The sequence below is a fragment of the Phyllostomus discolor genome, chromosome 1, assembly GCF_004126475.2.
Source record: "Phyllostomus discolor isolate MPI-MPIP mPhyDis1 chromosome 1, mPhyDis1.pri.v3, whole genome shotgun sequence".
In the NCBI taxonomy this organism is placed as follows: domain Eukaryota; kingdom Metazoa; phylum Chordata; class Mammalia; order Chiroptera; family Phyllostomidae; genus Phyllostomus; species Phyllostomus discolor.
The window spans coordinates 83,535,583-83,551,886 of record NC_040903.2 but is presented as its reverse complement, the minus strand read 5'-3'; the positions used below and the strand labels follow the sequence as shown (position 1 = coordinate 83,551,886).

The following is a 16,304-nucleotide window of genomic DNA, read 5'->3' as shown; positions in this document are numbered from 1 at the left end:
CAACCAGGTACCAACTAATACAAATAAGTCCTACAGATCACTCTTTGAAAAATGGGACAAAATATAAACAGCACTGACATCTGTTCAATGATTACAAAATAAATGTCTCTTCCACCAAACTCATATGAAGAGTACCCTGCAGTGATACAGGCTACATAGTAGGTATGTGAAACTCCAAATATACCAATAATTATTGTCTGCTATGATTAGGGAAGACGGACGGCTTTGACGCCCAAAGTGATTTGGACTGAAATCAGACCTTCCTCCCACCTCTTAGCTGCATAGCTTTGGTTGAGCATTTATCCCCTATGAGTCCCACCTTCTCTGTGTGTAAGATGCACATGCTGCCTATCCCACAGGTTTGCTAGGTGGCTCGAAGAATTTACATGAGCATGTTTTAGAGACTATGTTTACCTGTTATTAATAACTATAGGATTTTAATGTTGAAGGAATGCCCAACACCATCACAAGTTCAACCTCCTTATTTTCTAAGAAAATATATCCCCTATTTTAAAAAGTTATCACCTTTTTGTCCTTCATGAAACAATAAAATGAGATTTAGCACATTGCCATGATCTAAACAGATGTTACAGAAATTTTCTAGATAAAGCTACTACAATTTCACTTCATTTCTTTTAATGCTCAAAGTGTACTTTAAAACACCGACTGACAGAGATTTGACTTCAATGACATTTCACATATAATAAATATATAAAATATGTGAGGCACTCTGGGGAAACTAATTATATTTCATTGCTTTCATACCAGAAACACCATGTTCAATTAGAAACCCAGACCAGACAAACCCCCCTGCCAAAGGCTCCCACAGCGCCCTGACCTCACGTCCTACTGAAAGTACATGAGTGATCAATGTCTGCCCAACACCTAAGGTAAGAGCTCCAAGTGTGTAAAGGCTGTACTTGCCCTGCCCATCACCCTATATTCCCAGCACCAGCATCTTAGCTCACTGCCCAGTGCCCAGTGTACAGTAGACACTTAAACAATTTTTCAACAGATATTTATCTGGACCAAATGACAACATCAAATTCTCATCACACTACTCTAAGGTCCAGTCTTGATTCTGCAAAATATTAACAGTTCCAATGCAAGAGTTGATAGGTAATGCCCACCACTGTCAGCACAAACAGTAAATCAAGATAAAATGCAGCAATGTTTGTACAGGACCTTGATGTAGGGGTGGTTCTTGCATGTCGTTCCCCATTGTCGGGCACAACGTTCCTCCTTCCTGTGTTCAAAAAACTCTGGATTGCGAAGAATAGCCACTCGGCGGCCCTCATACATCAGAGCAAATGCCGTGCAGCCGTCCAGCCTCTCTTTATCTTCCTGTGTAGCTGACAGAACTATAGGCACTGACAAGTTAATGACACCCCCTGCAGGGCACACAAGAACACACAGTTCAGATTACTCAAGGGGCCTCACATACATACCCACCTTTCACATCAGGGGACACTGACAGTGTTCAGATGGTGGCTGGCACAGAAAATCAGGAGACAGAACAAGCAACAGAGGTTTAAAAAAACAGCAAATATTAAGAAAATCAACAATGTGTGCAGCAATCCTCACAACAATTCCTGTAACTATCTTTTGGGGGAAAACTATGGTACAGAATCACAGAAGTAAAAAAATAACTGTTTAAGAAGGAAAAATCAACTAGTTAAGCCTATCATCATCAAAAATATACTGGACATCTCCAATATATGAATAAGACAAAAAACTACGGCTCAGGAATTTTTCAAAAATTTAAATCCTTTTGAGTGGCAAGTTGATCAAGTATACTTGAGTATACTTGGGTATCCTTAAGAAAGGAAGACAAAAACACCCAAAATGTTTTTTGTTTCTTGGTTTTTAATCAGAATTGAACCAATGTCAGCTATCACTGGCCAAGGAACAAAGGCAGTAAGTAATCAGTGTTCCTTTTAAACCAAAATACGTTCCACTGAGACTCAAGGCGCATTCTCAGTTCTCAACCTTTCAAGCTCTGAAAGTTCTTTTTTCTACTCATTGTGCACAAATTAGAAAAATAAGATGCACTTTCAAATTCCTACGTGGATCTTATTTACATACCAAATAGAAACCATACTTGTTTTGGGAAATCATGGTGTAACTTCTTTGATAACTGCTTGGCTATTTTAAAATTACCACCACTTGCACAGTTCAAAGCAGAAAATTAGTAGGTAGATTTGCACTGAATCCAAGACTAAATTATTATCCAGGATGCAGTCCACAAAGACACTGCCATGAGTCCCAAAGAAGAAAATCAAAGAGCAGTATTTAATCCTTATGTTCTTGTGATAAAATCTCTTGAGAAGAATGATTAGAAATTACATTTTCTGATATGTATTTCACTCCCCAGTTTTAAAAAGTCATAATACAGTAGGATGGGGTAGCAATTTAGTAGGGTTCTGTGACATTTAACAATATTTTCTTTAAGGCGGTAAATCAATCCTACTAACAGTATACAAAGTATAAGGTAGCTAGATTGGAATTACAGTATACTGAACGTCAATTTCTTTGGCACTTGTTTTTAGTGTTTTAAAAGCATAGGAAGAACCATCCTTTTAACCATCTACTTCAGGATTCCTTAACTTGACTCCCTGACTCCCTATTAGGATGTCTGGCTTAAGTAAACACAGGCTTCAGCAGAGCAAAACTGAGAAAGTATGTGTACTTTTCAAGGAGACAAAAATGTTCAAGTAGAACATTTTTCTACCTGACAAACATGATCAGGTAGAAATGCATAGGGAAACTCCTTTTGAAATTCATTTTCACTCCTTAGGTTTTCCTTCTCCCCCTGCAATAAATCACAATTGGAGAAACAAAAAGTGGAACACAGACCTCACTATCTACATAAAATGTCTAGTACTGCTATAACTTAGTCTTAAAATGTTACCTTCATTAAAATAGACCACTACTCTATATAAATAGTGAAGAGTCCCTGCAACTCGGTAATATCTCTTGCACACCCAATGTAGTATCGAATGTAAAATGTCTTACCATCCAGAAGACAATCAAAATGAAGACACTGCAAGTACTCCCTCTCTCTCATAAAGCCATTCAGTGGGGTGGCCCAACCTTCTGCCAAAACCTGCACCCACTGCATATCCACCTAGTAAAGGAGAAAGGAAAATCTTCTATGTCATGTACTTGTCATGTACGTGAACAAAAGCAGCAGTGGCCTTCAGGAATTTAATTTTGGAAGTGATGAAAACATCTCAAAAATGATTAAAGATTATACAAATCTAATAGAGAATAAGGGCACTAGAGAAATACATGTCTCTTAATAAGTTTAAATAACATTAGGCTTGCAAGCATTTCCAATAAGGACAGCATCTCCCAAACCAGTGGTTCTCCAACATTAATATGTATAAGAAACTACTGGAAGACCTGTTAAAATGAAGACTGCTCCACCTCCCAGTTTCTGGTTCAGTTAGTTTGCTGTAGAGTCCAAGATTTTGTATTCTGAACAGGTTCTCAAAGATGCTAACAATGACAGTCTGAAAATTACACTCTGACAACCACTGCCCTAAACTTTAGTTAAAAATACCAAAATTGGTCCCTCCCCAATGACAGAGTACCCTTCATTTACAAAGACTGTACTTGAACTTTAAGGTGTTTAGTCTGTCCCATTAGAATGTTAAAGAAACAATGATCCATGGATCATAAATGTAAGCAGGGTATGCTCATTTTTAACTATGTGCTGTATACACATAACAGTGGTTCCCAAATGAGAAAAGATGAAGCACCTGGCCAAGTGGTGTGCAGTAAAATGTCACTTACTACTTATTTCCAAAGAGGCTGGCCAACGTGTTCCACTGAAAAATCAAATTCCCCTACTTCAATTCATAGGAAAAATTATATTCATGCACCTAGTTATTTCATGTCGAGTTTTCATTTCAGTTTTTTCTTACACCTTTGACCATAGCCACTATGTGTTTATATTAGAATCCAATTCAAGATGATATCTATTATGGACTGAATGTTCGCGTCCCCCGAAAATCACGTCCAAGTCCTAACCCCCAATATTAGTGTGTTTGGAGGTAGGGCCTATGTGGATGTGATAATGGTTAAATGAGGTCATAACGGTGGATCCTAATCCAACAGGTCAGCTCCCTGAGAAGAAGAGGAAGAGATGCCAGAGCTCCCTTTCTCTACCCTGTGAGGATATGGTAGGAAAGCAGATGTCCTCAGGCCATGAAGAGAGCCTCACCAGACACACAGTCAGCCAGCAGCTAGTAGATCTTAGCCTTTCCAACCTCCAGAACTGTGACCATTTAGTCTGTGGTACTTGTTATGGCAGCCCAAGCTTATAACATTACCTGACTTACCATGAAGTTTTAATTAATTATTTTTCATACTGCTGTTGCAAAGAATAAACCACTATATTGAAGGAAAGTTCTCATTAAGAAAAGGATACTGTCTTTCTGAGTTGTCAAGTTTGACTGACCTGGATTCATATTCATTCACTGTCATTCTTCTTCTAGTCCAGGTTCTCATCCCTGTCTGTTTTTAGAGTATATGTAACAATGACTTAAAATTCTCTAAGGTTGAAATATAAATTATAATTTCCACTGTAATCATATCTAGTTTAAGATGTTTTTTATTAGGAAAATACCTAAAGATATCATTAGAACTAAGATATACAACAGAAATATTCTTAATAATATCGGAAAGGAAGAGTCAGGGTTTTGGCAGGGGAATAAGAAAATATGTTTAAAGCAAAAAAAGGTTCATTTTTAAATTAATTATTTTCAATCAATTATTACAGATTAATATTTCTCAAGCTTTTAGAACCCAGGTGTTCTGATAAGCCTAAAAATCTTGTACCATCTTTGTTCTTTGACATTTAAAAATAAATAAATGTTATGACTAAAAGAAAATTAAAGCCAGGGTATTTTGGGAATATGGTTTTACAAATCAGACACATTTTCTACCCTGGAAATTGTGATACACACCAGAGCTAACCACACCCTCAAACACAAATTACAAAGCTACAACTTTTATAGACTACTGACTGAATATAAGGCTAAACTGTTTGTTATGAAAAGCAACAAAGCACTTACTTTATTAATTTTCAATGCTGGTAATGTTTCTGCATCTGTTTTTGCCAAATGAAGTTTATTGTCTGGCACGTACAGTTCTTTTACTTCATAAGAGGCATCTACAGGTACAATGTCCTATACAAAAACAAAAGTACAATTAAACATTTGATTTAACGATGTACAGTTCTTCAAAAGGTATCTTAATAAAGAAAATTAAAATTTCAAAATAAGACTTAAAAAAGAAGTATAAAAGAGGGATTTGAATGCTGTCCCTGCCTAGTCAATTTTCCAAATGTCAGTTAGCCTACTTTTAAGCAGATAGAATCCCCCATACAAGAAGTCATTACTCATAGTGTCTCATTATCTAGTGAGAAAGAAATTCCTAGAATGTACCATATATGTCAAAATCAGGCAACTGCAGAGAAGACATGACCTTGAAGAGGTAATGAGAAAAAGAATTAGGAAACAAGCTCCCCACCACCAAAAAAAAACCACTCTAAACATAATCATTATCTTTAGCATGTGATGCAACCAATCACTTAAGCCACCTTTTCAGGGATGTGACACAGTGCTCCCAAGTACGCCAGCCGTACCCCCACCACTGCAGGTTTGAGAAATGGCACTCTGGATCCCATACGAAATGTAGTCTGGAAATTTCACGCAAACTGCAAGTACTCACTTACATGACATTGGGACAAGGCTCACCCACATTTATCCTTCAAGAATCTATTTGTAATTACCACAACACAGGCACTCACACGCCGCTCACTGGGTAATTGTTACAAGGGTTGCTTGCAGTTGTCATACTCCTAAGACTAATTACTAAGTGTATTTAATTACTTTAAATTTTCAAAGCCAAATCTATTAAGTAATCTTGATACCCATTTAAAACTAGCACTGATTAGCAGCTTTTCATACAGGTATCTCATCCAAGCAGTATTTTGTTATTCAAAATAAAGTAATTCTCGAGAGAATGAGAATTGACAAGCCACATACTAGGACAAAATATCTGCAAAATGCATATCTAAAAAAGGACTGTTATCTAAAATATACAAAGAACTCTTAAAACTCAACAATAAGAAAACCCAATTACAAAATGGGCCAAAGGTCAGAGTAAACACCTCACCAAAGAAGATAAACAGATTACAAATAAGCATATAGAACAATACCCTAGATCACATGTCATCAGGAAAATGCAATTTAAAACCACTACAGACCTATTAGAATGGTCAAAATCCAAAACCAACAACAATACCAAAAACTATGAAAATGCAGAGCATTTCATAGAACAGAAACTCTCACTCATTGTTGGCGGGTGGGAATGCAAAACAGTGCAGAAACTTGGGAAGACAGTTTGGTGGTTCCTTACGAAACAAAATAAACTCTTACCATACAATCCAGCAATCATGCTACTTGGCATTTACCAAAATGAGTTGAAAACTTACATTAACACAAAAACCTGCACACAGATACTGATAGCAGCCTTATTCATATTTGTCAAAACTTGAAACAACCGGGAAGTCCTTCAGCAGATGAATGAATAACCTGTGGCGCAGCTAGACAATGGGGTATTATACAACACAGATTAGAAATGAGCTAGGAAGCCATGAAAAGACATTGAAAAAAGAAGCCAATCTGAAAAGGCTACATACTATACAATTCTATCGACATGACATTCGGGAAAAGGCAAAACTACAGAGACAGTAAAAAAGGAATGGTTGCCAGGATTGGGGGTTAGGGTGGAGTGGGGGGGGGTGGTGAGGGTAGAGGGAGAGATGAACAGACAGAGTACTGAGGATTTTCTAGGGCAATGAAACTATTCTGTATGATACCATAGTGGTGGATATATTTGTCAAAAACCCGGAGAATGTACAATCCTGATGTAAATTATAAATTAGGGGTGACAAAGATGTGTCAGTGAGGTTCATCAACTGTAACCAGTGTGCGGGTCTGGTGGTGGATGTTGACAGTAGGAGAGGCGTGCACAGTGGGAGGGGAGCAGGGCACGTGTGGGGACTCATTCTCCGTACTTTCCCCTCGGCTGTGCTGTGAACCTAAAACTGCCCCATGAAGTCCAGTAAAAAAATACAAAACATAAAAAGGTTATTCAAAATAAATATTAATGGAAGAACCAGGTTTTTAAGGATACTCTCTACTATTTTTCCTGAGGAGTAAGTTTGGGCAGAAACTTCAACTTATATTTGGTCTTACATTAATATCTTCCGTAGAGGGGAAAAAAGCAGAGCCAGACAAGCATATCAAACCTAGATGATCTCATGAAAAGTGCGGTGTCACTGCTCAAGCGGTCCCTGTGGTTCTGAGAACCTAGAAACAATCATTCCACATTTCTCCAACACTCTGTTCCTTCAAAGGAGGAACAAAAGAGAGATAGTTTGGCACTGGCTAAATCATGTGCCAGAAACAAGCTCATCCTACTCGTAAATTCAAGGCCTCTGATGTTTTTCATCCTAAACCCAAGTATCAATAAGGAAAACAAAAAGAAAAGAAACAATACAATTAAAAGACACAAAAGAAATAAGGAAACACTGCTTGCTGCCATACCAAGGTCAGTCAGCTAGGTTGCTCCTGGAGCACAGACACGAAGGGCACTTTCTGGAGGCCCCATAGTGTCCCTTAGGTACCCGCCCCACTGCTCATGGAGGAGAGTGGAAAAGTATGTGTGTGAGGCACAAATCCCGCACAACACAGGACACTTCATAAACCTTCCAGACCGTCTTTTGCAATTAAGCCTCCAGCAATCACCCACAGCCATAGGTATTTGTTGTCTTTCCTGACGGTAAAGACCACATCGGGGCATTAGAGGACAATGGCGAAGGAAGGAGGACAGCTTCCACCAGCTCTGTTCTTCTCTTTGTGCATATAAATACTCTACAACTTTGTATGACTGAAGTAGATTATCTCCATGAACCCAAGCTAAAAAGGACATGACTTAAACTTTGCTGGGGGCAGAGGGGATGCCAAAGAAGTGATAAGTAAATATACCCAATTTATACTTGATTTCACCGTGCAAGTGAAGAGAAAATCACATATAAAAAAGACTCTTCTTTATATCTAATAAGAGAAATAGATTAACAAAGCCCATTCTGTGCCTTTTAGATCTAGGAACTATTTTAATACATTATATTTAATATATCAATACATGTGTTTTCATACATTTAATACACTTTTAAAGTAGAAAATAGCAGTAAAGAGAATTAGGAAATGAGAAAAACAAATCACCCTATATACAGTTATTATCATTTTTGTATATTCCATTCCAACTGTTTTCTGCCCACAGGCACATTACCAGGAAATTAATAGTTTCAGCAGTCTGTGCAAAGCCTATAACTTCATTAACTAGAAAATAAAAATTCAGAATCAACTTTTCCTGGAACAATAATGTAATGTGCATTAAGTGAACTGCACACATACCCTGATGTTCAATTAGCCTCTTGGATCTGTAAAGCTGACATACACATTTTCCCAGCTGCAAAATAAAGAATTAAAATTCTCCAGACAAAAAGTCTGACACTCATTAGGACTTTTGTGAGAAAGGGTATGACAAAACAGACTTAAACATTTACATTAATCACAAAACTTTAGGGACACACCATCAGTTCTACCTATGAAGGTAGAAGAAACCATTTGCTCGTCTCCTCTTACAGACGAGGACATTGAGGCTCAGGAGAATGGTTATTAACTTGTCTCAAGTCCCTACCACACTGTCTTCCACTGCAGTTAACACACAATAAATACTCAATAAACAGTCATTACAGTTTGCTCACTGCATGCCAGGAACATTTCTAAGCACTCGACACATTACCTCATAGAGTCATCAGTACAATTCTGAGGCAGGCAGGCACTATTACTATTTCCCATGGTACAGAAGACAGAAGTGAAGCCACAGATGGCAGGTTATTTACCGAGGTGTACAGTAAATTGGCAAGTGTTGGAACTGAGATCTCAATACTATTCTCCTCCAAAAACAAAAAAACCTTTTACTGTTTCTCCTATGAAAACTAAGTCATGAAGCATTTTGTCACACAAGTTGTTCTTAGTTTATTTTAAAGTTTATTAAACATTTGTAATTCCTAGGGTTTCTAGTCAGCATGTGATATTTCTGTGTTGATAGACTTTTTGACAAAAAGTAAAGGTACTCAATACTTTAGCTGGGCCTAAGCATTTCCATGTGAATGATTTTCAACCAGCGTTTTTAAATCCCATCATTTCCACCAATCCACACTTCTTAGAAGTTCAGAACCAGAACCCAGTCTGGGAACAAATGACACAGGGACTCCAGGGAAGAGAAGAATTTCATTCTCAACTTCAGTATGACAACTCTGCATTAAGCATTTTTTTTTGCCATCTCTGAAACCTGCATTAGAATACCTTTCTTATGGGGTGCTGATAATCTTTCTCTCCCCAACATCTACCACTGGTAATTGCTGACAAGCTTGGAAGGTCAGAGGACAGCATCCAACAAACTAATCTTTTGATCTTCATTGGATGCAAGGTCATATTTAGCTGGTTTCCTAAACCAGCACCACCAGAGTCAGTTCACAAACACTGAGGGACAGCAGAAGCAGCGCACTGCTCCCTGCAACGCCCCATGTGGTGGGGTCTGTGCCCCCTGCCTCCACCCGGAGTCAGCCCTCTCCAGAACACCACAACACAGGAGGGTACAGTCAGTTCCCTCTGCAGAGATGTTCAAAGCAGGAACTGGGAGCTAACCAATTTTCTACACAGTGTGTGTAGTTTCCTTCCAAGCATACCCAGAGTTAAAAAAAAAACAAAGGTATAAACACTTTGTGAGCAAATCTGGGTGTCTCCAAGAGAATTACTTTGAACAGGAAAGGACAGCATTTATACTAACTTATTCTATTAGCCCAACCAAATTATGTCTTTAATGTTTTGTGCACTAATAAAGCCATAGCTTTAGCATGAATGCATTTTTAGTAATGTATAGCTCTGTATGGATAGATGCTATAATGACTTTGTTCTCAAGAAAGAGAAAATTTTTTCCTATTTCTGAGTCAAAATAATTTTTCATTACAAGCATTTCACAAAATTCTTCATTTTTCAAAATTCACATCCAGAAATATTTTTAAATGAATTTTAGTCTCACAACTTATATACCAAATTCTTCTGATAACCAATGCCAAATAAAAGTTTCAAAGGTTTCTCTCTTCTAAAAAGATTCATAAAGTGAGTATTTTTGTTGCAATTAACACAAATGTAACAGCATGAAGCAAGACAAACATGGAACATTTGTTTAGAGAAAGCAAGTTCTAGGCAGATTCTAAATGTAGAGAGAAGAGAACTACCAGGAATACAAAACAAATTTTTTAAATGCAGACACAGCCAGTTTCTGGCACATTCTAGTGGCAACAAATCTCTTTAGTTTCCAAAACCACTTCTAAACTTCTAACGGGAGCAAAACCACCTCAGCGTGAGACAAGGTCCCTGGACAACAGAAAATGACGTCCCTGCTGCATGAGCTTCCCATTCTGGGGAGGATTCATTAGGACTTCCAGAGACACAGTCGGCTATTTAAAAACAGTATGTTCTTCTTCAAATTGTACATACAAAAACCTCTACTTCAGGGAATTTACTTTAAAACAAAAACAGATCATAGGCCAGGCCAGGAGCGAGTGTTTTCATTGCTAAACCCCTTTTCTAATCTTCAGAGTGCCCCAGTCACCCAGCATTTCAGGGTAAAGGAGGTTCACGGTGACCCTAGGAGTCCCCCTGACAACGGGGTCAGGAAACAATTCATGTGCTCCAATGAGGTGGGTTAGATATCATGAATGTTTAAATATTAATTTAAAAATGTAACATGAGTACTCAAAACGTGTTTTGCTTGACTAAATGCAACCTAAGATCTAGCATGTGCTGTATCCACATCTTTATTCCAACAGACAACTGTTGGTATTTATCTGGAAACTGGAAGGCCAAAAAACAATATTCACTATATTTACTACCTGAAAACACATTGTAGCTCTTGCCCTCTCTTTTTAATCTTCCTAAAGAATTCTGAACATGTTAATAAACAGTGATGCCATATTTTAAGTTTTAAGTATTTTGTGCAATTTTTTCTTCAGCCAAATCTGTTCCACAGATTTAAACGTTAGAGCTCGTGCATAGTTTTAGGTGCATGTTAAATTTCTATTCTCTAAACTACATGCATTCAAAGCATGAACACCAAACAATATTCTGGCAACACTTTAAAACAGAGCTGCAAAGTCTGGTTTTTTATGCGCAGAATATAAAATGTATTTAGAGCTCTAACCCACCATTTTATAAAAAGACAAACCTTTAAATAACTTATAGCAATAGTAAACCTAGAGTTCCTGGTAGGTTTAAAAGCAGAATTTTAAATATTAAATATTAAAATACTAGATTAAAATGAGCAGTAAGAAGCCTGCTTCCTCATGTTATAACACACCAAGTTAGAACACAATCCTAGCAGGCCATCTAGTGACCACTCAGGGGTTAGGAAAAAAGTTTTCATCCAAAATCCGCAGTATTTTTCAGTGTCTTCCATTTTCTTGAATAAATATATGCCACCTAAAGCACATGAAGAAATAAACATGCTCTGACAAAATACTGAGAAATTCAGTCTTTATGTAAATGACCACATTAACCTACCCCATGATATCACATAGGCCAGAATGACAGACAAGTAAGATGATCCAGAGACGATGGAGAATATTACGCTAAACGAAATACCCATCCTCCTAAAACACCCATACAGCACACTAAAAACATATTTTTTTGGACAGTGAAGTCAATGCCATTTCTTAGTAGAGAAGATTAACAAAACAATTCCTGGTAGAATTCATTTCAGAAGAGTCTCTGCAAAGCAATACCAAACACATAGAAAAACTTCCATTTACTACCACAGAGAAAGCACTTCTCAAATACCTGCATTCTCTTTAAGTCCCAAAACATACTACTTGCTTTGCTTTTATAAAAAATGGTGGTACCATGGGAAATATATATTTGGCCTTTGTCCCCATGATCTAGCATAGAGCTCTTTAAAAAAAAAAAAAAAAAGCTTTTATTCATTTATTTTTACAAAGAGGGGAAGGGAGGGAAAAACAGAGGGAGAGAAGGGAGAGAAACATCAATTTGTGAGAGAAACCTCAATCAGCTGCCTCTCACACGCCCCCACCTGGAGACCTGTCCCAAAACTCAGGCATGTGCCCTGACCAGGAGCCAAACCTGCAACCTTTCGGTTGGCAGGCCAGCACTCAACCCACCGAGCCACACCATCTGGGGCCGGGAATACAGCTCTGAAAATCCCTGGAATGTCCTGAGTGGTAATAGTGTCTTTGGTAGAATAATGAGATGGGCTTAAGGCCAGTGATTTTCAACCATTATGCAGCAAGAATGTTTAAAATATGCAATACCTGACTATTTAAGTCAAGGGCACTGACCTCTCTCTTTTCCCTTAGTTTGTCAAATAAAAAAAATGACAACGGCCAACACAAAAACAGCCCTCCAGTATAAATGAATCAAAATTATATCTACATTTTTGTCAAATAAAAAATATAACATTTTTTGGTGTGCGCAGAATTTTAGTAATTGGTTTATGTGTAACATGAAATGAAAATGGTTGAAAATGGCTGCTTTAGGCTGAAGGGCTCAGTCCAGAACAAATGCTGATAGGATCGGAACTTTCAGCTCTAATCCTAGGTGACGGTGGGTGGGAGACTGGAGATTGAGTTTAACCACCAATGGCCAAAGACTTAATCAATCATCCCTGCACGATAAAACCTCCATAAGAACCCCTAAAGGACAGATGCAGCCCTGGCTGGTATGGCTCAGTGGACTGAGTGCTGGCCTGTGAACCAAAGGGTCGCTGGTTCAATGCCCAATCAAGGCACATGCCTGGGTTAGATACCAGGTCTCCATTAGGTGGGGCATGAGAGGCAACCACACATCGACATTTCTTTTCCTCTCTTTGTCCCTCCCTTCCCCTAACAATAAATAAAATCTTAAAAAAAAAAAAGGACAGATGCAGAGGGCTGGGCTGCAGTATGCACTGAGGGTAGCGTGTTCAGAGTGGAAGTTCCATGCCTCTCCCCGCCCCATCCCTTGCCCCATGCATCTCTTCTAGTTTGCAGTTCCTGAGCTATATGCTTTATAACAACCTGGTAATAGTAAGCAAAGTGCTGTCCCAAGTTCTTCTAGTGGAATTATTGAAGCTGGGGCAAGCATCACAGGAACCCTGAAATCTGCAGTCAGCAGGGCAGAAATGTAGGTAGCCTGGATACTCTATTTGCACCTGGCATCTGAAGTAGAGGCAACCTTGTGAGGTCTGTGGGGTCTGAGCTAACTCTGGATAGATTGTGTCAGATCAGAAATGAGTTGTTGGACACCTACTGGTGTCAGAGAAACAGAATTGTTTGGTGTGAGGAAAAACCCTCAAAGTCTAACAAACTGACTCTGAAGAGGAGATCATTTAATTAGCTTGACTGTTTTAGAAATGAAGCTTTTGTTATATTGGAATAAACCCAAGTCAACTCATTAACCACTTAGATTTGGGTTTTGGAACCTAAGTAGATCACAATTCATCTGGTAAAACATGTCTCAGCTTCCCAAGGTAAATTAGATGACCTATAAACACTTTTCTTATTTCACGCTAAAGAGAACAAACATTCCACATGTCCCAAGGACAGGCATGGCAGTTTCTTTCTTTATATGGTAAACATTCTTTTCAGCCCAGACAGTGTCGTCTTGATCTGCTCTGAAGTATTTTAAAAAGTCTTCTAAAAATATTAAGTTAATGAAATGCCCATTATTCTCAATTTCTTAATTCCAACTACATTTAGGGAGCAAATGGCCAAAGAATTTGAAAGAGTTTTAAAAAATTCATATTTCAGAAATAAACTAGAAGTTGAAAGCATCTAGCTATTAGGAAAGCAGTGTAATAGAAAGACAAGGGTGTGTGCTGCAGAATCCGTCAGACTGTGTTCAAATCCTACTCTGCCCGACTGAACTGCCCCGGGACAAACAACTTCACCTCCCTGAACTTGTTTCCTTATCAGTAAAATGAGGGTAATTATAACTATTGTACTTCTCAGAGTTTTAATACAAATTAAACACAGTACTGCTATTGAAGTGCCTAAAACAGGGCTTGTACATGGTAAGAATTCAACTATGGGAGTTACTGTTGATGGTTTCCATCTCTGCCGATGACATTTGCTCCTAGCCCACACACTTATATTCTTACACACAAGGGGTAATGTAGAAGCTCTAACCTTCACATCTCCATTCAAAGCACACACTATAAAGCTATGATGCTTTGGTTATCCTTCCTTGCTTTAAAACACCACTGCACCCTACGTATTCAACCTCTTCACCTCCTAACCTATATTTAAACTCTACTATGTGAGCTTACCTTTAGAAAACCTCACAAATACCTTTGTGATGACAATGAAGCTGAACTGCATTTGCCACCCCTGGATCACCAAGGAGAGGAAGTCTGTTATGGAAAATGCACATTACATCGAGTCCCCTTGCAATAAGGGTGTAGCAGGCAAACATACTCCTTAACCCCCAACTAACCATTACCTCTCAGCTGAATGTCAGGTATTCATTCACAGGTTTCTCTTGGACCCTAATGCTCATTCAAGATTCAACTGTGTGGAGAAAATCAGTGGAGGACACATTCCAGAACAGTAGTCATATATATGTGTATGTGTGTGCAGTCTTCCTTCAAAAGTATTTTTAAATTCCACATCATTATAAAAGAAAAAAAACTAATGAATATATATTGTCTGCCAAACAGAGGGAGGTAGAGGAAACTCTTGGCCCAGGATCTGGAATTGGTACAAACCAGGGACCTGCTGACGCATGTGAGGGTGCAGAAAATTCCTCCTCCAAGGCCTCCCAGGTTCAAAGAGAAGTTGGCTACCATGGGTACTACCTTACATACCTTAACTGAAAAAAATATAACAATGCCAAGTTGTAAAGGTGAGTAAATCAAGGCTCAATTTTATCTGTTAGGTACTTGTGTGGAAAAATTACTCATAAAATAAAACATCACTGGCTGTAAAGTCTACTGTGGGTTACACTGATGCAATATTCATATGTTGTACCTACACAGTGCCCCCAACACCTAACACAGAGATACGTACATACGGAAAACTGTGAGCACTATAAAGAATTTAAAATACAGACATTCCTCCACAGTACCACCACTTTTTTCTGAGGACATGGTTACACACAATGGAGAGAATTAGTCCCTGGTGATTGCCTCTGTGACCTTCTCTTACCCGCTCCTGTAGAAGTTCCACAACTTGCTGGACACAGTCATTGACATCACAAGAGTCTGTTTTCAGGACCAATTCAGGGGCCTCTGGTTTTTCATACTCAGAATCAATCCCAGTGAAACCTATAAAACGTAGCAGGTAATAAAGGAGGGTGAGAACTAAAATAAGTTATACTTGTTTCATCAGTACAAGTCTCTGCTATGTTGAAGTTAGTAGCCAATCTGAAAATACGGAATTTTCAATTAATGAGGATCAACTATACTTCTGACACCTTTTTAATGCCTAAACTGCCTGGGAAGACACAGGACTTAACACCAAGTGATCTGGAGCCTCTTGCTGCTCCACAGGAATACAGAATACAGCACCTAAACGCTGGGCATAAACACTGAAATTCACAAGGTTTTTCCCTCTCAATGCAGACCTGACACCAAATCAGTCTATTTTATTCACAAAGGTTATCTACAGCCACACTGAAGCTCTGCAGGCTTCTTCTACCACCAGATTAAGTGTTGAGGCAAGACAAAGTAACTACTATTAGCACAAGCAAAACACAAATTAGGAAGGCAACTCTGTTATATCACAAAATATACTCCATAGTCAAATACACTCAATTTAGTATTAACTACTATTCAGATTTTCCCACCTAACTGCCAAAAAAAGAAAGAATATGGATGTTTCCCAAGAATGGGCTGAGCTGAAGATATGCTATTTCCATCGTATACTTCTGACACCACCCACACCTAAGTCACGCAAGGCCTGTCTGCCTTGGAATGCTTAGGTCATCCTTGGATTAAAAGGATAAGCATGAATTTAGAATCATTACTACTAACAGCAACAATTCTCTAAAGAGTTCTAAATTACACACTACAAGTCTACACCCCTCTTACTTCATTTTTTCTATTTTCTATTTTTAAGTATCACATGAAGTCCTAAATCCAGGAAGAAACCTCTGCTTTACTAGTAT

General features: G+C 38.4%; 1 protein-coding gene across 2 annotated transcripts in view; it reads right to left on the bottom strand.

Annotated features, from left to right (window-relative positions):
* PAPSS1 (3'-phosphoadenosine 5'-phosphosulfate synthase 1) overlaps positions 1-16,304 on the bottom strand; it is a 90,679-nt gene that overhangs the window by 49,004 nt on the left and 25,371 nt on the right. For both annotated transcript variants that reach the window (XM_028506577.1, XM_036025596.1), the window contains exons 5-8: positions 15,344-15,462; positions 5,082-5,195; positions 3,016-3,127; positions 1,186-1,391 (exon numbers count right to left, since the gene is read on the bottom strand). In XM_028506577.1, coding sequence (XP_028362378.1) covers positions 1,186-1,391; positions 3,016-3,127; positions 5,082-5,195; positions 15,344-15,462 — 551 coding nt within the window. The remainder of the gene's footprint in view (positions 1-1,185; positions 1,392-3,015; positions 3,128-5,081; positions 5,196-15,343; positions 15,463-16,304) is intronic.